The sequence below is a fragment of the Condylura cristata genome, unplaced genomic scaffold, assembly GCF_000260355.1.
Source record: "Condylura cristata isolate star-nosed mole 26May11 unplaced genomic scaffold, ConCri1.0 scaffold00009, whole genome shotgun sequence".
In the NCBI taxonomy this organism is placed as follows: domain Eukaryota; kingdom Metazoa; phylum Chordata; class Mammalia; order Eulipotyphla; family Talpidae; genus Condylura; species Condylura cristata.
The window spans coordinates 48,597,901-48,620,755 of NW_004567110.1; the positions used below are offsets into that span (position 1 = coordinate 48,597,901).

At 33.5% G+C, this 22,855-nt stretch overlaps 1 protein-coding gene across 1 annotated transcript in view; it reads left to right on the forward strand.

Annotated features, from left to right (window-relative positions):
• Nucleotides 1-703: 703 nt before the first annotated feature.
• The window catches only part of MYBL1 (v-myb avian myeloblastosis viral oncogene homolog-like 1), a 31,044-nt gene continuing 8,892 nt past the window's right edge, over nt 704-22,855 (forward strand). Inside the window, exons 1-10 of the mRNA XM_004679826.2 lie at nt 704-823; nt 6,235-6,340; nt 6,662-6,733; nt 8,676-8,768; nt 12,422-12,642; nt 14,392-14,566; nt 16,286-16,357; nt 17,274-17,378; nt 19,800-20,033; nt 21,540-21,908. Of these exons, the coding sequence (XP_004679883.1) occupies nt 804-823; nt 6,235-6,340; nt 6,662-6,733; nt 8,676-8,768; nt 12,422-12,642; nt 14,392-14,566; nt 16,286-16,357; nt 17,274-17,378; nt 19,800-20,033; nt 21,540-21,908 (1,467 nt within the window). The 5' untranslated portion in view covers nt 704-803. The remainder of the gene's footprint in view (nt 824-6,234; nt 6,341-6,661; nt 6,734-8,675; nt 8,769-12,421; nt 12,643-14,391; nt 14,567-16,285; nt 16,358-17,273; nt 17,379-19,799; nt 20,034-21,539; nt 21,909-22,855) is intronic.

Here is a 22,855-nt window from a genome sequence, read left to right on the forward strand (position 1 = left end):
GGACGCGGTCGGACGACCCGGGGAATTTTGGACTCCCGCCGCCACTTCCGGACCGGCCTCAGGGCTAGCGCTGGAACTCGCTTTCCCAGTAGGCCCTGCGGGGTCCACGGCGCCTCGACCCCTCGCTGTGCGGCGCTCAGCACGCTCCGGGTCCTGTCACTAGTAAACCCGCAATCTCTGCCCCAGCCCCGGCCCCACCCACTGCTCTCAGCTCCTTCCCGGGCTCCCGAGAGTTCCAGTCCCGGCTTCCAGCTCCCCAGCCCCGCCCTCGGTCGCGCGCGCTCTCCCTGCCCCGCCCTCGTCCCCCGCGTGCGGCCGCCACAGCCAATGAGGTTCGGGGCCGCGTGCGCAGATTCAAACGGCGGCTCTTGAGGGAGGCTGGGCGCGAGATTCGGCGGTGGGGACAAAACCCTGCAGGAGGCTGCGAGCCCTGCAGAGTTGCTCGCTGCGGAGAGGGCGGGGGGTCGGCTCCTGGGGCACAGCCGCTCTGGGACCGCAGCGGAGAGGCTGAGAGGAAACGAGAGGAGTGGGCGGAGGGCGGGAGCGCGCCTCCTGACATGTTGGGGGCATCTCTGACCCCGCCAGGCCAGGGCTAGGAGCGGCGCTACGGGCCGGGGGCGGGTCACGGTCCGCCCCTCCGTCCCTCCGTCCTGCCCTACCGGGGACGTGCGTTCCGCGCTCGGTCGCCTGGAAGAGGGAGGTTGGGAAGCGGCGGGAGGGTTGGGGAGAAGGAGCATTCGCCTGAGGCTGGAGGAGGCTGATCTGCGTCCCCGCCCAGCCCGCGCCTATGCGGTACTTGAAGGATGGCGAAGAGGTCGCGCAGGTGGGTGTGACATCCTTTTCGCCCAGGCCTCTCCGCACTCTCGACTCAGATTTTCTTTCCTTTCCCGCTGCTTCCTCAGCAGGCCTTCCCTAGTTGAGGCTGAGGTTTTCGTGGCCGCTGCTTCACAGCGACTTCGGTCCGTGGGGCCGGAGCGCAGTGTGAAGTGTGGAGAGTGGGGACCAGGGTGTTTAAGACGTAGAAATTGAGTAATAAATGCCCAGGTTGCTTTTTTTGAGTCCATTCTCCCCACAGCTCACGTCCAGACGCTCAAGGTCTCACAGCTACTTCCTAGTGGGAGATTTCTTGCCAGGTAATCTTGCTGTGTGCGCTTAGGGAGTACGCTGTACAGATAAAAGTGATAGTTGATCTGCCTGGATGACTCGAAAATAGTGTTCAGGGGGACTCTTATTTTCTAAATTACTGTACCAGTTAAAATAAGAGCTCTGTGATGAACTTGGGCGTGACCCCCACCCCCCACCCGGCCAACTCGCCACCTTGAAAGGGATGGAAAGTAATTGAGAGAGGAACTTTTTGATGTTTTCTGTAATTACCATAACCTTGCGCTCAGTTTTATGTATATGTTTTTTAAATATCTTTTAGTGGGAAGATGCCACACTGTTACTACCTACCCGTAGCTTGATCCTAAAACAAAACAATGTGTTTGATTCACTTAATATTCTGAGTGTCCGTATTTGGCTCTGACTGTATCTAAATATTGCGCAGAGATAGGGCACTTCCCCCCCCCCCCGAATGTACTAGGATGAATTTGTGCGTCTAATTTATTACTCACGCTAGTAACTGCTCTTAATGTGTATTGACATTTAGATAATTAGGGTATCTTTTGTCAATATTATTAAATACATCTGAAATGAAGTTTGGCGGATGTTCCAAGTGGTTTTATTTAGATTAGCAGGCTCAAAGTCTTAGATTTTGAAATTTAGTACTAGACTCATTCATTGCAGATTTCTGTTAAAATTGGAAGTAACTATTCATAGTATTTGTTGCTTTATTTATTAAGTATCTGCAGTATATGAAATATTTTTGCAGAAAATAAATATAAGTTTCTGTTCATTATTTTGTAGCAACTACGACATAGGTCAGACTTTTAAGGTGGAGTAACTGTATACACACATCAATCCACCTCCCTGGAAGAGTTTTTAACTTTATTAGTACTATTGCTATTTTGGATTAGGTTATTCTTTGTAGTGGGAGACTGACCTGTGCTTAAGAGGACTTTCAGCAGCCTTCCTGGTCAGTAAATACTACTAACACGCTGCTACCTACAGCTGTGACAATTTAAAATGTCTGTCAAATATCAGTTGGGGAGCAAAATCACCCAGGTGAGGATCACTGTTCTCACCATCAAGACCCCAAATAACCTCTCAATTTTCAGGATTGGTAGATGCTAAAAGCTGGTGTAGTTCTAATTGCCAAGGTTTTTTTCTGTAGAATTTTCAAATACACAAAATAAAAAAAATAATAATTGCATTAAGCAAGGTGACAAATATATCAATTCAGTAACAAATTTGTGCTCAATGTAGGGCATGATCTATTTTATTGATGTTTATCTTAAGACAGTTTCTTGGCTAATGCTGTCATCAGCATTTAGTTATGATTAGACATGGATGCTTGAATACCAGAATCTTGTCTTCTCCAAATGGTTTCCTGTCATAATTTGTGTATGCTGCATTGTAATAGACTAAGAAGAAGAAATGATTTAATGATGAATTTGCTTACATGTTATTTTCTTTTATTAACATTGCTGTGAACTTTCAGATCTAAGCATTAATTATACTGTTGACTTATTCCTTGTCAGCTATCTAAATTAATTGAAATGTGTATTATAGAATGATTTAGAGTCTGAAGTCTAGAATAAGTAAACATGGTGGGATGAAGTTCTAGAGGAAGTAGTGAAAAATATCTGAATGCTCTATTTCCTAGGGTCTTGCATTCTTGAATGTGTTTCATACTCTTTGTTAGTATTTGTTGTGTATGTAAATATGACTTATTTATTTTAGAAGATAATAGAATCTGAAATGTTTTGAAGAGAGAAATTTTTTTGGCAAAGTCCTTTGGCTCAATATTTTAATTATAGAATAATTTCAGACCTTTGGCTCAATATTTTAATTATAGAATAATAGTCATAGATGAAAGAAAAAGGAAATAAATCAGTTTAAGATCACTATACAACTATTTAAGTATTTGCATGAAAACCAGGCTATGCTGTAGAAAAGTTTTGCATAAGGCCACAGGCATAAATCCTGTACTATTTTCTGTATGATCTGAAAAGAAAAGTAAAAAAACTGTTACTTCAGGTATGAAACAGCTGATAGATGTTAATGAACTTTTTGGATCTTTAAGATAACTGTAGTATCTGATCTAGAATTAAATAAAGTCTCATTTAGGGTTGTGACTTTAAATTGTTTTAGTTCCCACTAGGGGTTTTAATTAAATAACTTCCAGGCAATACTAAAAGTGGTGTATCTGTCCTTAACATGTATTTGATTTTTAAACATTTATGTAATCAATAGTAAAGGTAGTTTTCAAAAGCTAGTTCTGCCATTAGAAACAAACTTTATAGATACCATTTAGAAATTAGGAATGCTATCTAAGTAGTAATAGATTTAGGTATCTCACTTTGAGATAACCTGTGACAGTACTAAAAAAAAAAAAGATTAAAAATCAGATTTTGAAATTAGAAGCTCTTTTTCAGTAGTGTGTGTGTGTGTGTATGAGGCAATTTTAATTTAATTGCTTCAAATAAAATGGGTGTTACTGAAATATGAGAACTTTTTAAATGTCATTTAGGATTAATTTTTTGAGAAAGCAAAGCAGAAAAAAATTATATTTCAGCTTTCTCTATGTTAATACAGAAGGATTTTATGGTCAATAAGGTAATTTTTCGCTTTAATATATATCCTATTTTGGACCCTTCAGTAGTCAGTCAACTTTTCTCATTTAAAAAGAAACACACACACGTAATAGAATAAAATCTATATTTCTTGCATTTTTAAAAATTTATAGGTAGTTAGGTAGAACTTCCTTCAGTATTTATTTAAATATTGGCTATTTATAATGGTTTTTAAAAAGTCAAATTTATGTTACTATAATAATGCTTAGTTTGCAGGCCAGAATAGGAAACGAAATTGTCTTGTATGCAGTACATCATATTAACCACTGGGTGGCCTGATTTCACTTTATTAAATGAACTTGGGAAATTTTCACCTTTGAATTCAGTTTGGCTTAAGTATCCTGGCAAGACAATTTAATGAAGATATATTTTTTGGTTACTATAAAGATTTTAGAATTTATGGGTTTGTGATTTAAAATGTGATCAAGATGATTGATTTTATAAAACTGCTTTAATTAATAGATTTTATGAACCTATTAATACTTATTTCAAATTGGTAGCCTCTTTTCAAATAAAAATAAATTTTTAAAATTCTCTAATTTCTACTGTGACTACCTTTTACTCCATTTATATGGTATTTCTGGTGTTCTTTGAAACTGAACTTTCCCCCAGTGTCTTAATGTTGTCAAGTGTGAGTAGCTTGTATGTTATTTCACAGGAAAAGTTATGACTGTCACTTCCTATTTAGCTTACACCCCAAAGTTTCTTAACCATTTCTCTGGCCTAATGAGTCATGGTATTTGTGCGTGTATGTGTGTATAGTGTATGTGTGTGTGTACTTTGCTGTTTCATATTCACTCTAATCATTTTTTTCATTCATAATCTACAAAACTCCATTTGAATACAGTACTTACTATTAGGAAATTGTAGAATATATTTTACTTTGATTTAAAACTGGTTTCTGGAAGTCCTATCTTGATTGCAGATTTAGAGATCAAATACCTCTTCTGTTTTTGCTTTGTGATTGGAAAAATAATTTGACATATTTTTGCTTTCTTCTAAATTAGTCACTCTAGGCTAGAAATGTCTATCTTTAGAGGAGGAAATTGCTTTTACTTAACTAGTATATATTACTAACATTGATTACTACAATACAGAAGTAGTATTGTAGTCTCATTAAGTAATGAGACTTTTACATTGTTTAAAGATTAAAGTGGAACATTGCTGACCTTTCTTTTGAGGTTTTATCCTTTTCCTTTTTTTCTGGGAAAATTAAAGTTAATTGGTGATTGTTGTAGCTGGAGATATTGATCATTTTGTAGGATCTTAATCTTTTATATAAAAGTTACATCATCTTTTTAATAAAACAGTTAATGTAATTTGATGGTAAAGTAGTTAGGTAGGTAGATTCTAGGAAAGTCCCAGTGGTAGAGAGATGATTCTAAGAATCTACTTTAATCCTCCCTTACATTTACCCAGTTAAAACCTAGCATTCTGAACACTGACTGGATATATCACTCTGAAACTGATGACTATTGCTGCAAAACAAAATGAAACCTCATGCAGAAATAGAAATTCCTCACAAATCAAGTAGGTGGTTTAAAAATGAGGCTGGTTTTAAAGTTAAGATGAATAGGTTTTCAGGAAAATTACACCTTGGAAACTAGCCTTTTGACCAAAGTAACATATTTAGATTCATATTCTTAAAATATTTTGATGAGAACCTTAAGGTGAATTTCATATATATTAGATTATGATACAGGTATTTTTCTGAGTACTCTATATAGCCAGCTCCCAAAATTCAAATTTTTTTGATCTATAAATAATTTTTAAAGTAATCTTAAAGATGCTGTTGTGGAAGCTGTTGGGAACTGAAGGGAGGGAAGAAAAGTAGGGAGCCTGTGAAAAGCGTAACTGAAGAATCTTTGGGGTGTAGGAAGTGGTGGGAATAGTTCTAGGAAAGGTAAGATAATGTGAAGCAGGCAGCTCACAGAACCCCTCTTTACTAAATATTGTTTCCACAAATGTTGCTTCTTTTTATTCTGTAACCACTTGGAGGTATGTTCAGATTATTTCTACATATCTTAACTTTAACTTTTTTTTTTGTAGTATTGTTAACAAATCATTTCTTCTGTTCATTTAACTGACTGTGTATTGTATTTTTGCTATTACCCTTGTCCGGCTCTAATAAATTCTTACTTGGATTTTTGTGAACAATTACTAAATGGCCTTCCTTGCTCCATTTCTCCACACAAAATGCTTGTCTTTTACTCCTTTAATTTTTTTTAAATTCATTTAGCTCATCATGATAAAGGTCAAAGATAAGTGCCAAGGTCCTTAGTGTGGTATAAAGGTTTTCACGTGGCCCTTGGTGGCATATTTAGCCTCATCTTCCTGAGTTGGTAAGAATAACTCTTCATTGTGTGACTTAATTATTTTATCTTTTGAATAATCTCTTTGAATATATCTTTAAGTCTGAGTGGCTTCTTCAGTTGTATTATGATTAAATTCACAAATCTAGATAAGATTCTTGATTTCACAGTTGTGTTTATTTTTTAAGTGAGGATGAGGATGATGACCTTCAGTATGCTGATCATGATTATGAAGTGCCACAACAAAAAGGACTGAAGAAACTCTGGAATAGAGTAAAATGGACAAGAGATGAGGTAATTATATAATAAGGTTTACTAATCCACACTTGCATTTATTGATTAAGAACATTATAAATAAGAAATATTTAAAAACAAAACATGAGAAAAGTAATCCATCAAATGACTTGCACATTATTTTTCTTCAGACATGAATAGTAGATTGATGTAGGGTCTGACAGAAACTGTATAGTAAATGAGAGAACTGTTATTATGATGACTTCAGTCCTAAAAATGGTCACCAAATATGAAATGGAACAATTGGAGACTTGTCTATATTCAGGGACACAGGTCTAGGGTGAGGGAGAGCTTTTTTAATTTTCATACCTGTTTTAATAGGATGATAAGTTAAAGAAGTTGGTTGAACAACATGGAACTGATGATTGGACTCTAATTGCTAGTCATCTTCAAGTAAGTGAAATATTTTAATATTTTGGCATGGAAGATTTAGGCCATTGGGTTAATTTCCTGTTTTTTAAAATTGTGTTTACATTACTTTAGATTTAAATTTCTTCCTAAAACCTGTTCTGGTCCTCATGTAGTTGCCAATGGCTTAGAGTATCATTTTCTAGTAAATAGTTTATCTAGAAACCTAAAAGTATTATTGTAAAACAAAAATGATATTAAAGTTGGATAGAGCTTTATAAATATTTATTGATAAATAACATTTTTTAAGGGATATGGCATATACTAAAATACTTTAATAGCTAATAAATAAAATAAAGATCTGTTGGAATATTTGTCTTACAGTGCTTACATTTTAATGTGTTATTGATTTAAAAAAATAATACCACTCACTATGCTGCTTACTTTCAAGTGTGTAATCTGATCATCTATAGTGTATATTCACATATACTTTACCTGTTCTTTCTGCAATGTAGATACTGGGACAGAATAATCATGTTTGAATTTCAGTATTAATTATGTTGAGTTTCAGAAGCCATGTTATCTATGTTCTTTATATAGTCATGATTCATAACTTGAAAACTGAGACCAAATAAAGACAAGACTGTACATTTCAGAGAAAGTCTGAATTGTGTTCAAATGTTAGCTCTACTGTCTGGTCCCTTTATAATATGTAAATTATCATACTTGTTTTCTGTAATTTTCAGTGAATTCTAAATTACACCAAAGATATTTGATACAGTTCCTGACACTGAGTAGGTGTTTAGTAAAAAGGTGTTTGATGTAATTCTAAGTTACATCAAAGATATTTGATACAGTTCCTGACACTGAGTAGGTGTTTAGTAAAAAGGTGTTTGATGTAATTCTAAGTTACATCAAAGATATTTGATACAGTTCCTGACACTGAGTAGGTGTTTAGTAAAAGGAAGTTAAATTAGGGAAGTTATTTATATTAGTTGTATTAGCTCAGTTTCAGTGTTAAAATAACAAATAATGTGAACTTAGGAACACCTGATTATTTCAAAGAACATGATAATTGGATCAGCATTATTACATAAAAGCCATAAAGGAAGATTCTTAATGTGAAAAAAAATTATTTGAGGTCCACTAGGTAACAAAGAGAAATTGGTATACAAACCACTTTATTTATCCCTTCATATCTTCATAAACTATTTTTGATCTTCTTAACTAGCTTTATAATAACTAATGAATAAGTATCACTACCATCAAGCTTGTATTACATAGAAATTACTAGGCTATGAATTGACTAAAATAAAGCTTCATTTATTAATCACTTTTGAGTTTGAGATGTTTCTACATAAGATTTTCTCATCCTGATAAGTTCATTTTTCTCTTAAGTTTACTTGTTTTAAGTTTATGTCTCTTGAGTTTAACGGATAAATATACACATCTTCTATATATATACGTGTATATATATACATATATATACACATACACACATATATATATATATCAATATATTGTTTTTTCTTGAGGGTCATCATTTGTGAACATCCTTTAACTACCATGATAGTGGTCTAGTAATGCCATTAGGGCTTTTTGAATTGTATAGGGTTACATGTCACTGCACTATATTAATCCAGGCTATTCATTTCTTTGATTTCTTATGTCTGACTTGTAAACCTTTCTGCTTAATCTCTCTGTCCCTTAATGTTAGATATATTTGTTTATGGCAGAATCTGTATTGCTTTGCTGCTTGCTGTGTTGTAAGGTTTAGTATATAGATATGTACTTTAATCTCAAATATATATTGTTTTAAAGCATGCCAATGACTAATTTAAAAAAATAACAGACATGTAAAATAAAACAAATATAAAAAATGTTATTGGATTCATTATTTTTGAAGACTTTGTTCTTAAGATTATAAGATATAAGCTTTGGTTGGCTTGCTTTTTCTGGTAACAAAAAATCATCTAAATTCTTTCAGAATCGTTCTGATTTTCAGTGCCAGCATCGATGGCAGAAGGTTTTAAATCCAGAATTGATAAAGGGTCCCTGGACTAAAGAAGAAGATCAGAGGGTAACATGTTCCTATACTTTATTTTCATTGTGTAGGTAGACTAGCTTTTTTCTTCCTAATACTTTTTTTCCTTTATTGAAATGTAATTGAAATATAACATATTATGCTAATTTCAGCATATAGATTTGAAACTTGTATGTTTTGCAGAATGATCACTCTAAGAACATTTCATCGCCGGACTTAGTTATAAATATTTTTTTTCTTGTGATGAGAAATTTTAAATTTTACTTTCTCAGCAACTTTCAAATACATAATATAGAATTCTTACCTGTAATTGCCGTGCTGTACATTGCATCTCCATGACTGACTTACTTATTTTATGACTGGAAATTTGTACTTTTTGACCCCTTTCTCCATTTTACTCGCCTTTTATATACCCTGCCTCTGGCCACAAACAAGTCTATTCTCTATATCTATTAACTTAGCTTTTGTTTTCATATTTCATGTATAACTGAGATCATACAGTATGTCTTTCTCTAGTCTATTTTACTTAGCATAATACCTCTAGATCTCTCTATATTATCACAAATGACAAGATTTCAGCTTTTTTGTGACTGAATACTCAATATATGTATATATATGTGTATATACACATATATTACATAGATATGTAATTATGTTCTCCTTTATTTATCCTTTGATGGACACTTAGGTTGTATCCATGTATTTAGCTATTGTAAATAATGCTGCATTAAACATGAGGGTGCAGGTATCTTTCAACTTAGTGTTTTGTTTTCTTTTGACAAATATCTAAAAGTGGAGTTGTTGGATCATACAGTAGTTCTAGTTTTAATTTTCTGGAGAAGCTCCATTTTGTTTTGCCATAGTGGCTGTGCCAATTCACATTCCCATAAACAGTATACACTGTTTATCTTTTGTCCACATCCTCACCAACAATTGTTATTTTTTGTGTTTGATAATCACCATTCTAATAAGTGGGAGTTAATACCTCATTGCGATTGTGATTTGCATTTCTTTGGTGATTAGTGATACTGACCATCTTTTCATGTACCTATTGGCCATCTGTATATCTTTGGAAGAATATTCAGATCATCTGCCCATTTTTTAAATCATATTTTTTGTTTGCTTTTGAGTTGTATGAGTTCTGTATTATTTGGATATTAACCCTTATCAGATGAATGATTAGTAGATACTTTCTCTCATTCAGTAAGTTGCCATTTTGTTTTGTTTATGGTTTCCTTTGCTGTGTAGAAGCGTTTTAGTTTGATGAAGTCCTATTTGTATATTTTTGCTTTTGTTGCTTGTGCTTTTGGTTATAAGATCCATGAAATCATTGCTATTAAGGAGCTTATTGCCTAGTTTTGTTCTAGAATTTTTATGGTGATTTCAGATCTTTCATTCAAGTATTCACTTGATTTTGAGTCAATTTTTGTTCATGAGGTAAGATTGTGGTCCATTTTCATTGCAGGTTGACTGTCTCGTCTTCCCAGCATCTTTATTGAAGATACTGCCCTTTTTCCATTCTTGATCCCTTTGTCATAAATTAGCTGACCATATAAGCTTAGGTTTATTTCTGGGCTTTCTATCTGGTGTTCATTTTTACTTTTTTAATGTTTTTATTTTTGTTAAAGATTCATTCATTCATTTATGCAAGCATAGAAGAACTGGGACTTAGGCCAGGGAAACAGGAGGTGAGAGCAAGGAGCATAACAGGCCTACCTACTGAAAAGCACTGCTGAGCAGAGCAATTGGCAAGATAGAGAGCTCTGCTGAGCCATGCGAGTTAGCTCCCTGACTGGGAATTGAACTCAGCCTGCAGTGGTGATAGCACGATAGTGCTGAGACTAACCCTTATACCGCCAAGAGGCCCCTATGTGTTCATTTTTACATAAGTTTCATACTGCTGAATTACTATAGCTTTGAAATAAAGTTTGAAATCAGAGTTTGTGATGCTTTCAGTATTGTATATCTTTCTCAAGATTGCTATTTGGGATTTTCCCAAATAGCATGGGGTTCCATGCACATTTTAGGAGTGCTCTACTTTTATGAAAAAATGTCATTGAATTTTGATAGGGATTGCATTGAATCTGTAGGATTGCTTTGGGTAGTAATATGTACAATTTAACATTTCTTCTAATTCATGAGCATATGACTTCATTTATTTGTATTTTCTTTAATTTCTTTCATTAATGTCTTGTAATTTTCAGTGTACACATCTGTTACTTCCTTTGTTAAATTTCTCCCTGGGTATTTTATTCTTTTTAATGCACTTATAAGTAGGATTGTCTTCTTAATATCGCTTTCTGATAGTCATCAGTACATAAAATCCACCATATTTTTGTATACTGATTTTGTATTCTGCAACTTAAGTTTGTTGATTAATTCAGAGTTTTTTAATAGAATTAAAAAACTATAGGATTATCAGTATATTAACACATCATCTGCAAAGAGAGGCAGTTTCATTTCTTTCGAATTTGGATTTCTCCTAATACATTGTTTTGACTCATAAAACATGTTTAAATCACTTTGTTTTTATTCTCTTACTATTACTGCTTGTATAACAATTGAAAGTTTAGTATCTTGAATTTTTTTTTCTCAGTTGTTAAAACCAAGTATTATATATATGATCTTTTATTTCTGAGAGTTTTTTGCATGGAAAAAATATTATTTATCTAGTTATCTTGTTTATAGCTTAGATATAGTTTTTTTATTGGAAATTGAGCTAACATTTGGAAAACAGAATTTAGTGTTTTTATTTGATAATATTATACATACTGACAGTATTCTTAACTTTTCTCATGACCTATTATGAACCCCCAAATAAGATACCAAAGTAGCTGTACCTAAGGGGTTAGGTGACTTAAAAATCAAGATAATTCTTTGTGTTATAAAATCTGAGAATGGGAGAGCTTCTGGCCTCCATTAGGAATTGCCTTTTAGTTCATGCCCTTATTTAACATAAAACTTGTTAATATTAGGGGAATTAGAACATTCTTACAACTATTCAAAGCAAACAAGTTGCTTTCACTAGGTTCACATTTGATCTAATCTTGAAGGAAAATGAAAACTTTTGAAATATTTAATCTATATCTTTTCAGTCTGAGAAAGGGAGAAACATAAAGATAGTAACTCTATATCCTTCCTGCTTCCATTTATTTGGCTTTTAGCTGAAGCTTTAAAAAAAAAAAAAAAAGAAAAAGAAAATGGATAAATCTCAACAGTTTTACTGTTATTTTAAATTATGAAAACTAAACTTACAAGTCACTTTAATTAGCATCTTGTATTTTAGATAAATCTGGGATCAGTTTTTGAACTTGGCGAATGTTGAGGTAATATTAGATTTTTTTAATTAAGTTTTATTAACTTGTGGATTGAATTTAATACATCTTTAAAAAGTAGTATCTTAGTGACAGGAAATGGGACTGGAAATCAAACAGTCAGCACATGATTTGTGATTTTATAAGGAGATCTGAAATTATCATCTACATAAACAGTAATTTTCTATAGAACTAAGAGAGACTACTAAGATAATATAAAAAGTAATATCTTGAGTTTATCTTTTAAAATTCTGTTAAGGTAACACTTTTTTAAAAATTGAGCTATAATATCTTTAGTTTCACCTATACAACATAATGATTTGATATTTGTATATTAAGGTAATGCATTTTTAAACTTTGTTTTCTGTTTCTTAGGTTATTGAATTAGTTCAGAAATATGGCCCTAAAAGATGGTCTTTAATTGCAAAACATTTAAAGGGAAGAATAGGCAAGCAGTGTAGAGAACGATGGCATAATCATCTGAATCCTGAGGTAAAGAAATCTTCCTGGACTGAAGAGGAGGATAGGATCATCTATGAAGCACATAAGAGATTGGGAAATCGTTGGGCAGAAATTGCCAAACTACTACCTGGAAGGTGCTTATATAAATGTATATATGTTTTTCTGTACTTAATCTTGATCATTACTATGTCACTATTAAATATATTTACAAGTACCCTGTTAAATTTTAGACTGCATAATACCAGCAACCCATTGTTACTATTTGTAATAAACTATGAGGTGAGGGATAGAATTACTTTTTTTTTTAATATTTATTAATTTATGCATACAGAACTGGGGTACAGGCCAGAGGTGCAGGGGCGGTGAGAGAATTCACAAGAGACAGTGTGGGGAGTAGAACAGGCAGACCAACGAAGCACACTGCTGAGGGGAGCAGCAGGCGGGTCAGGAGAGATCTGCCACGCCATGTGGTCACATCCTGGGACACGGATAGAACACATGCTGGAGTGGCTTTAGCTTCTTAGTGCTGTGCTTTAATCCGCTGTGCCAACAGGGAGGGCCTAGAATTATTATTATTATTATTTTTAAAGATTTATTTTTATTTTGTGCATACAGAACTGGGGTACAGGCCAGAGGCTCAGGGGCGGTGAGAGGCTTCACCAGAGACAGAGCGGGGAGCAGAACAGGCAGATCGATGAAGTACACTGCTGAGGGGAGCAGCGGGCGGGTCAGGAGAGGTCTGCCACGCCATGTGGTCACCTTCCCGGGCAGGCGGGGATCGAACTCATGAGGAAGTGGCTTAAGCTTCTTTGTGTTGTGCTTTAACCAGCTGCGCCACCAGGGAGGGCCCCTAGAATTATTTTTTAAATGCGATATTTTTTTTTTTTAAAGATTTATTTATTTATTCATACAGAACTGGGGTACAGGCCAGAGATGCGGAGCGTGAGAGGATTCACCAGAGACAGAGCGGGGAGCAGAACAGGCAGATCGACGAAGTACACTGCTGAGGGGAGCAGCGGGCGGGTCAGGAGAGGTCTGCCACGCCATGTGGTCACCTCCGGGGCAGGCGGAAATCGAACTCATGCGGAAGCGGCTTTAGATTCTCAGTGCTGTGCTTTAACCCGCTGTGCCACCAGGGAGGGCCTTAAATGCGATATTTTATAGCAACAACTTAATCAATAAAATGGTGGACCTTTAAATTATATGAACATTTAATACACTCCCAAAATCATGTTTATATCTCAAAGCCAGTTGTGAATATCTTTGTACACGGTTGATTGAAATGGAATCTAAATTGACCAGGTTTACTTTGTTTTGGATTTTACGCACAACATCAGAAAATAACAAATACACTCATTCAAACAAACTGCTAAGAAAGTGATTACAGAAAATTCAATTCTTAATTAATTGTGGTATGATCAAATCATGGAGTAGTGGATCTATCCACGTGGCTGAAAAAACTTCCCCCTCAGTAGAGATATGCTAAGTATACTGTGCATTGCACTGGTTTAAATATTTCCTAATAGTCTAAAATACCGGATGGTTTCATTCATAGCAGGAGTATTAAGGGCCAGGGGAGAAAATAATAATAATGATGATGAACAATACATACCAGAGACATTTTATGGGGGTGGACTGGGGAATGGGGTCAAGAATGGTGGGGGAGGGAAGTGTGCTGGACTATGGTGATGGCACACGGGTGATTTGGTGATGGGAAGTCCATGGGGATTACAACAGAGATGGGAAAAGCCACAAAATGATGTAAAAATAAACTATTACATTATTAAAAAGGAAGAAAAAAAGGTCTAATTTTACCAGTTTTTAAAATGCTTTAATTACTTTGTATACTGTCTTTTAAAATTATATATCCTTTTACTTCTTAGGACTGATAATTCTATCAAAAATCACTGGAATTCTACTATGCGAAGAAAAGTAGAACAGGAGGGTTACTTACAAGATGGAATAAAATCAGAACGATCTTCAACTAAACTTCAACACAAACCTTGTGCGACTATGGACCATTTGCAAACCCAGAATCAATTTTACATACCTGTTCAGGCACATATTTTTTTAATATCTTTATTATTTTAAAATTTTCTTCAGTTTCTATATGGAAAGGTGTTTGCTTGGTTTCTGAATAGGATAAATGCAACATATATTAAGGGGTATAGACTTAAATTTCCAAATTGAAACAGGCTATAACTAACAACTAAACTATTAGTTGAGGTTTATGTCTATTTTTTTTGATTGTTAAATACTTTGGAAACTAACTCATTAAAATGTTTCCTTTCATAATCTTTACATTAGTTAAGAAAGTATGTGTACCTCCATACTATCACTCTTTGCATCTTCATTTATGTTTAAAAACTAATTGGTCTTCTGTGTATTACAATCTCTTATTTTCTTTTTTAAAAGTTTTGTTTAATTTGCAGTATTACCTGTTTTTAAAATCTAAGTGTACATAAAATGGTTTAAAGGAGAAAATAGTAAATAATTATTCAAGCCATCATTTTTAAAAGTATGATAATTAGTTGGTGCTTGGCATTTAGTTTTGCTTTTCCTTCTAAAACCAATTAGTAGAGTGACTTCAGTCTTTGCTAGGCTCTTTAGAGTAGAGATTACCTAAGTTCAGAATAGGGCAAGTTTACTTCCCTTAAAGTGAATTTTCCTACTGAAAATAAATTAGCTTTAAGAGTTTTTAGAAGGTTTGTTATATATTTTCCTGCTTATCTGTGTGATGCCATTTTTCATGAGTGTTTCTTGGTTCTTGTCACATAAAATGTCAAGAGTAAGTCAAGATTTGATAGTATCTTCCAAAAGATAAATTTGACTAAGTGTTAAAAATCTGTGTTAGTAAATCTTCAGATTCTATTTTAATTCATTGATGGGCATTATTTTTTAGACATTATTTTAAAAGAACCACTTTAAAAACATTACGGCATTTTAATTTACAAACTAGATAGAAAACATGTGAAGACATAATATATAATACCTTAAAGTTTTTATTGTGTTTCTTTACATGTTTTTTTTAGAGTCTTAGATTTCAGCAGCATAAATTAAAACATTCTGCTTCTACCTTGAAAAGGTTATTTAAATTTATTTTTTAATAACTCATAGAAAGATAATTTTAAAAACTTATTGGGCCAGGACAGTGTTTTTATGATCTCAATCAAAGTATGTTGGAAATGCAAGGTTACTTCTTATACTTTAAGAATTGGTTACCTTATTTATTAATTTTTGAAAAGTTGATTTTTCTAAGACAAATAACAAGAAGCTTCTGCTTTCATATCTTTCAACCCAGAGATAGTAGATTAGTGTGGTAGGAGTTGAAAATAAGAAATTGAAACACTTCTTTTTGAGTGCTTTATATGGATCATTCTTTCTCTAAAAGATAGTAGATAGAACAACCTGTCTAATAGTTGATAGTAGACATATTTTGTGATGTTGTAGGTAGTAGAAAGATTGATTGACTAATAAATCTAGGTCAAGTAATTTTCTTATTTTATCTAGGATTAGATAGGTCTTTTGTAAATGTTACAATTTTTAATCAAAAAAAAAATTCAAAAAAAAATAAATTCAAAAAAAAAATTAAAGTAAATTCAAAAAAAAATTCTAAGAAAGGTGCAGCTACAAAATATAATAGGTGTACACTTTAAAAGTTCATAAGATGTTTTCTGAGTTTTTAATGGTGCTATTTTGGTAAGACTTTTTGTGTTCTCTCAGAGTAAAACAAATATATAATATTACATGTTATGATGCTAATGTTTTAATCTTTAGATCCCTGGTTACCAGTATGTGTCATCTGAAGGCAATTGTGTAGAACATGTTCAGACTTCTGCTTTTATTCAGGTAATTTTTAATTTATAGTTTCTCTTTACCCCTAAAAATGCTTTCAAACATATTTTTGAAAATCTATGCCTCTTCCCTCATTTATAAAGCAAATCTAGTACAAAATAATTCTCTCTGAATATTATCTAAATAGATACTTGAAGTAGGTAAATAATATCTATTTATTTTGCCTATTATAACCTTAAAGGAAAAAGCTTATAAATGGGTTTGAGAAACATACTCAAATGTAACATAGTTGAGAGCACTAGTGAGGTAGTTTTTTTATTCTTCTAATTTGAAGTATTCATATTGTGGGCCCTCCCGAATGGCGCAATGGGTAAGGATGCAGCACTGAAAGCTGGTGGTAGCCTCAGTGTGAGTTCATCCCCAGCCCTGGAGATGATCCACATGGTGAGCAGACCTTTCCTGACCCGACCACTGCGCCTCCTCAGCAGTGTACTTCATCGATCTGCCTGTTCTGCTCCCCACTTTGTCTCTGGTGAATCCTCTCATTGTCCCTGGACCTCTGGCCTGTATCCCAATTCTGTATGCATAAATAAATAAATCTTTAAAAAAAATAAAGTATTCATATTGTAAATGGACACATTTTTGCTAACTTGGAGAGAATATATATGTGTTAAGTTTTAATAAATTAAAACATTCTCCAAAAATAACAATATAAGTTTTTTAAAAATATATTTAAATTTTCCAAATCTTTTCTTTTAAATTGAAAATATTTACCAGTAGCTCACTAGATAACAAGAATTGTATCAGTGCATATTTGGGATTTAGCAGTGTTAAATTTTATTAGAGAAAGAAAAAGATTTTATTTACATAGAATAAAAATAAAAAATAAAAATGCTAATTACTGAATAGCGTTAGTTAAATAGCTAAGTAAGTAGCCTCCTTTTTTGTCTTTCTATTTAACTTATTTTAGCAGCCCTTTGTTGATGAAGATCCTGATAAAGAAAAAAAAATAAAGGAACTTGAATTGCTTCTTATGTCAGCAGAGAATGAAGTCAGAAGAAAGCGAGTTCCATCAGTAAGAAATAAGTTTAAATGTTTAGATTTTGCTGTTGTGTGCTTTATATGGTTTTATTGTTTTCATCGACATTGGCTTTTAAGTTGACAAGTGGAAAGTGTATTCAATATAACTTCAGATTTAATATAGACTGAAAATGGTTTCTGATTTGCAAATATGAGGTTGCTGGGTTGGCAACTCTGAACACATTTTACAACATCCTGTATTAAGATGCTTCTTGAATCATAAATGTCAAATCACTTAAGGTATAGTCTTTTATATATATATTTTGAAAATTATGTGTTGGTTTAGATTAGATTAGGCTTTGGCTTTTTTTTTTGACATTTTATGTAGTAATACTTTTAATAGGAAAAATGAAGTTTGAGAAAGGATTTACTAGCTGAGTATAGATTTATGTGCTCCAAAATTACTTTTGTTGTCTTTGAAAATTTTTCCTATTTACTATGTTTAGAATACGAATTCAGTAAATTGGGAAAAAATTAATAACAGTATGGTAAAAGGGGACATTTAGATGTTATGTTTTCTAAAGAAATTTCCATTTTGATGTTGGCCTTTGGTAACCATATTTGAAAATTACTGCCTGAGATTGGGTTGATGAGAATAATTAGGAGCATAAAATTAGGAAAAATGTTAATCATTCTACCTCAGTTCAGAACACTATGATAGATGAATGGACACTGCTTTCAAAAGGGAGAATGTTAATAATTTTTTTTTAACCTTCTAAAATCAATGCTTATCAATATCTGGTTGAATAAAGAGATTGGAGAATCTAGTGAAGTTGTTGCCTAGGGTAGAATAGGCTCCATGCATATATAAAGTTTACTCTGAACAATTATATGAGAACAGTAATTGCTGTTTTATTGAGTATTCATTATGTTCCTTTATTGTAGGTTTTTTATATGTATTCTTAGTTATTCTTGTATTTACTCTGTTTTAGCTCCTGGTTTATTATTAGGGATCCAGATTTTGATGTGTATTGATTGCAGCCCTATATTTTTTCCAGTAGGTCCTGTAACTTCTCTCTTTAAATCTTTTTCCCACCTGCAAGTTCAGTTGAATTACATGTAATTTTGGGGGAAAATACACATAATTTGAGAGGATTGTAAATTCAGAAGATGACTGTGCTTATTATATAAGGTTGCTTTAATTTATTTTTAGGAATCTTTCAATTATGTGGGATTTGTTTTGCAATAATGTTGAAAACTTTCCACCTTAACTTGAAATGTAGTATTTTGTTATTATGAATCTCTGGCACATTCTAGCAATTTTGATTTTTTTTTAATAGTAATAGATACCATATACTAAAAGCTTCCTATGGAATGGGAAATATGCTTTTTTACATTTTGGTAGCTACTAACCACATTTAATTTAAAATAAAATTTTAAAATTCAATTCCCAATTTGATTGCTCATATACTTATGGCCCCATGTTGAGAAGATTTATTTGTAAAACATTTTTATCACTTTAGAAAGATCTTTTGAATACCCTGTATGTTTACATATTGTTTCTTTTTCTGAATAATTAATATATATTACTGTATAAGTTTAGGGTATACAGTACAGTTACTCGATAGATCTATGTTGTGAAATTTTACTGCGGTTGTATCTGTCATCTTATATAATAACAAAAACAGAAAAAGGAAAAAAAATTTTTCCCTTATACTAGGAAGTTAAGTAAATTGCTTGGTGTACATCTGTTATAGTCCCTGACTTTGGAGAATTTACTATGCAGTGGGGACATAGACAAGAAACAGGATGTAATGTGATAAACTATGTCACAGTTATTTGGGAGTACATAAGAGAGTTGTCTATGGAAGAAGTCCTCTATTTGCACTCACATTTAAAAAGATAGGATATGATTGCATATTAGCACAGTAGATAAATTAGGACATTATTATAAATGGAACAGGTGAAAGTATATAATCAGGTGGAATATTTTCTAATATTGAATTGTATCTTGGGAGTTTCCCTAGTCATTGGATAGTGGTGAGGGGCCTATTAGATAGGGAATAGCAGTACTTGTACCCTACAGTCAAAGATTAATTCATCAGAGAATTGTAAGTATTATAATACGAAGAGGGCATTTGAGTGGAAATGTTGAAAGATGAAGTTTAAAAGCTAGAAAGAGGCCAGATTCAAGGAGTTTATAGTTTATATTGTATGTACATGTTTGTTTTATCTCACCATGTCTTTATAGATTGTTAGAAAAAAGTTTTAATTAGAAAAAAAGAAGTATGGTTAAGATATGTTAAATTAAAAACATTTATATCAATTTTACAAAAGACCGTATATTTGTCACTATATTTTTAGCTGATATATTGTGAAATATGTTGTTCTAGGAAAAAACTCCTACTTAAAAATCCAAATTTTTGCTTAGATTCAGAATGACAAAATAATACTCAAATTTCTTTTGTACTTTTAGCAGCCTGGAAGCTTTTCTAGCTGGTCTGGTAGTTTCCTCATGGATGATAGCATGTCTAATACTCTAAATAGCCTCGAGGAGCACACTAGTGAGTTTTACAGTATGGATGAAAATCAGACTGTGTCTGCTCAGCAGAATTCACCCACAAAGTTCCTGGCCGTAGAGGCAAATGCTGTGCTGTCCTCTCTACAGACCATCCCAGAATTTGCAGAGACTCTAGAACTTATTGAATCTGTAAGTTTGAAATTGCAATTATCAAAAACACAATCTTAGTGACATGGTTTCATGTTCATAAATTTTAGTGGACACTGACCAATTTTATGGTTAGCATCATTTTGCATACCATGCTTGCTTTTGTTCTGCTGTTTGCAGTGACTTCTGGAAAAAGTTTTTTTTTTTAATATTCCTTCTCAGTTTTATACCTTGTATTTTTTTTTAACCTTGTACAGATTTTTAAAAATTAAAATTTTAACAAGTCATTTTTTTATTACATAAATCATAATCACAACTATGTTAGAGAGGGTTGGAAACTAGAGAAAACTGTAAAGGAGAAAATTAAAATCCTTCATAAACCTAGAGTTAATAATTATATGTATTTCCTTTTAGGCTGTGTTCTGTACATATGAAACACAAATATATGTCTATATTTTAATTAACTTATTTTTATTTTTTAAACATCCTTGTTTATTTTTTCACAATATAGGGCTTCTCCCCTCAGGTGTGATTACCATAGTTTTTCTACCACTAAAGAACTCAGAGTCCTCCACTATATTCCACTGTGCTCCCCTCTCCTTTGTTTTCTATTCTCCTCCTTCTCTTCCCAACTCCCCTCCTAAATGTCTCAGATCTACCATATGCTTTCAGAGGTGGGTCTTTGTCTTTGATTCTTTGATTTCTTTAGATTACACATATAAATGAAACTATTATTTATCTTTCTCCATTTAGTTCACTTCACTTAGAATAATCCCTTCCATCCCATCCATGTTCATAAAAATGGCATGAGTTTGTCTTTTTTGATCTGCGTGTGTGTGTGTGTATGTATGTATGTCCACTCATCTGTTCTGGGGCATTTAGGTTGTTTGCATATCTTGTATGCCTATATTTTAAAACCCAATATACATTTATGCATTGCTTATAGACTTTTTCCCCTACATTACATCATGAGCATGTCTGTTTTCTTGTTTTAAGTTTTCAGTGGTTTCATAGTATTCTATGATATGAAAGTAACAAAATATCCAATGTATAGTTATTATTGGACACATAGGTGGTGTACAGTTTTTCAGTTTTGCAAATTACAAAACATATTACATAAAGCTTTGTGCAAAATCTTGATTATGTCTTGATATTAAACTAATCTTTTAGATTAAAGTGTATGACTGTTTTGAAGGTGTTTCATTCACATTACTAAATGATTATGTAGATTAATAGCATTTTTTCAGATGTGGAATATATGAAAATTGTACTCTTTGATAATTATTTAAAGTAATTTGATCCTTTTAAAATACTTGGGCAGTCAGCTTTAGTTACTGAATTAGTTGAAATATTATTTTGGAATGTTCCAAATGGGAGTTTTAGTAAAACTATAATCTTTTCTTCTCAAATAATCTTGCTTTAAAAATGATGGACAAGGAAAGTCTATTTCTTCTGATAAAAATGAATAATTAACTACTAATAGTATCTTATATTCAAGATCAGATTTAAAGAGGTGATAGAATTACTTTAGTTAATAATTTATTGCAGGATCCTGTAGCATGGAGTGATGTTACCAGTTTTGATCTTTCTGATGCTGCTGCTTCTCCTGTGAAGTCCACCCCAGTTAAACTAATGAGAATTCAACACAATGAAGGAACCATGGAATGTCAATTTAACGTCAGTCTTGTACTTGAAGGGAAAAAAAATGGTTGTAATGGTTCAGACAGTGAGGCTGTTCCTTTAACATCCCCAAACGTGGCCAAGTTTAGCACTCCACCAACCATTCTCAGAAAGAAGAGAAAAATGCGAGTGGGTCAATCCCCAGGCAGTGAACTTGGTGATGGCTCATTCAATGATGGCAATAATACTGCACTAAGACACACACCGGTGAAAACACTACCATTTTCTCCTTCACAGGTAGTAGTGTTGTTTTTATTTATGTTTCCAGATGTGAATAAGATAGATTAAATGTGTATTGTTTGCTAAATATAAAGAAGAATAATGTGTTTGTATATAATTGTTTACTGTAAGATTTCATGCATCAGGAAGTTTTCTGGGGGTGTCTGAAACTACCTATTTCTCCTGTAGTTATGCTTCTGGGCAGCAGATATTTATATTAGGGCAGTCTATTAATGAACACAGTGTTCTAGGCTGTGTGCTAAACTTTTTTTTTTTAAAGTTTATTTTTACATCATTTTGTACATTTTTTTTCCATCTCAATTGTAATCCCTGTGGGTTTCCCATCACCAAGTCACCCATGTGCCATCACCATAATCCCGTGCATTTCCCTCCTCCCACCCCGTTTTTGATCCCATTCCCCACTCCACCCCCACAAAATGTCTCTGGTATATGGTTGTTCATTATTTTTGTTATTTTCCACCTGGTCCATTATACTCCTGCTATGAGTGAAACCATGTGGTATTTTTCTTTCTCTTTCTGGCTTATCTCACTAAGCATGATCTTTTCCAGTTCCATCCAAGTTGCTGCAAAAGACATGTGTTTCTCTTTTTTGGTTGCTGAGTAATATTCCATTGTGTATATGTACCACATCTTTCTAATCCAGTCAAATACTTTTGGGCATTTGGGCTGCTTCCATGTTTTTCCAATTGTAAATAAAGCAGCAATAAACATGGGGGTACAGGTATCCTTTTCAATCAGTGTTTTTGTGTCTTTTGGGTAGATACCTAGGAGTGGGATTGCTGGGTTGTAAGGAAGCTCCATGTTTGTGCTAAACATTTTTAATCCTCTTTCAAAGACCCTTAGGAAGTAGGTAAGATGAAATTCAAAAGTTAAGTGGTTTGTTCAAGGTTACAGTTAGTAAGAGATGGAACTGGAATTTATTGAAAGTGTCTTGACACAAGTTA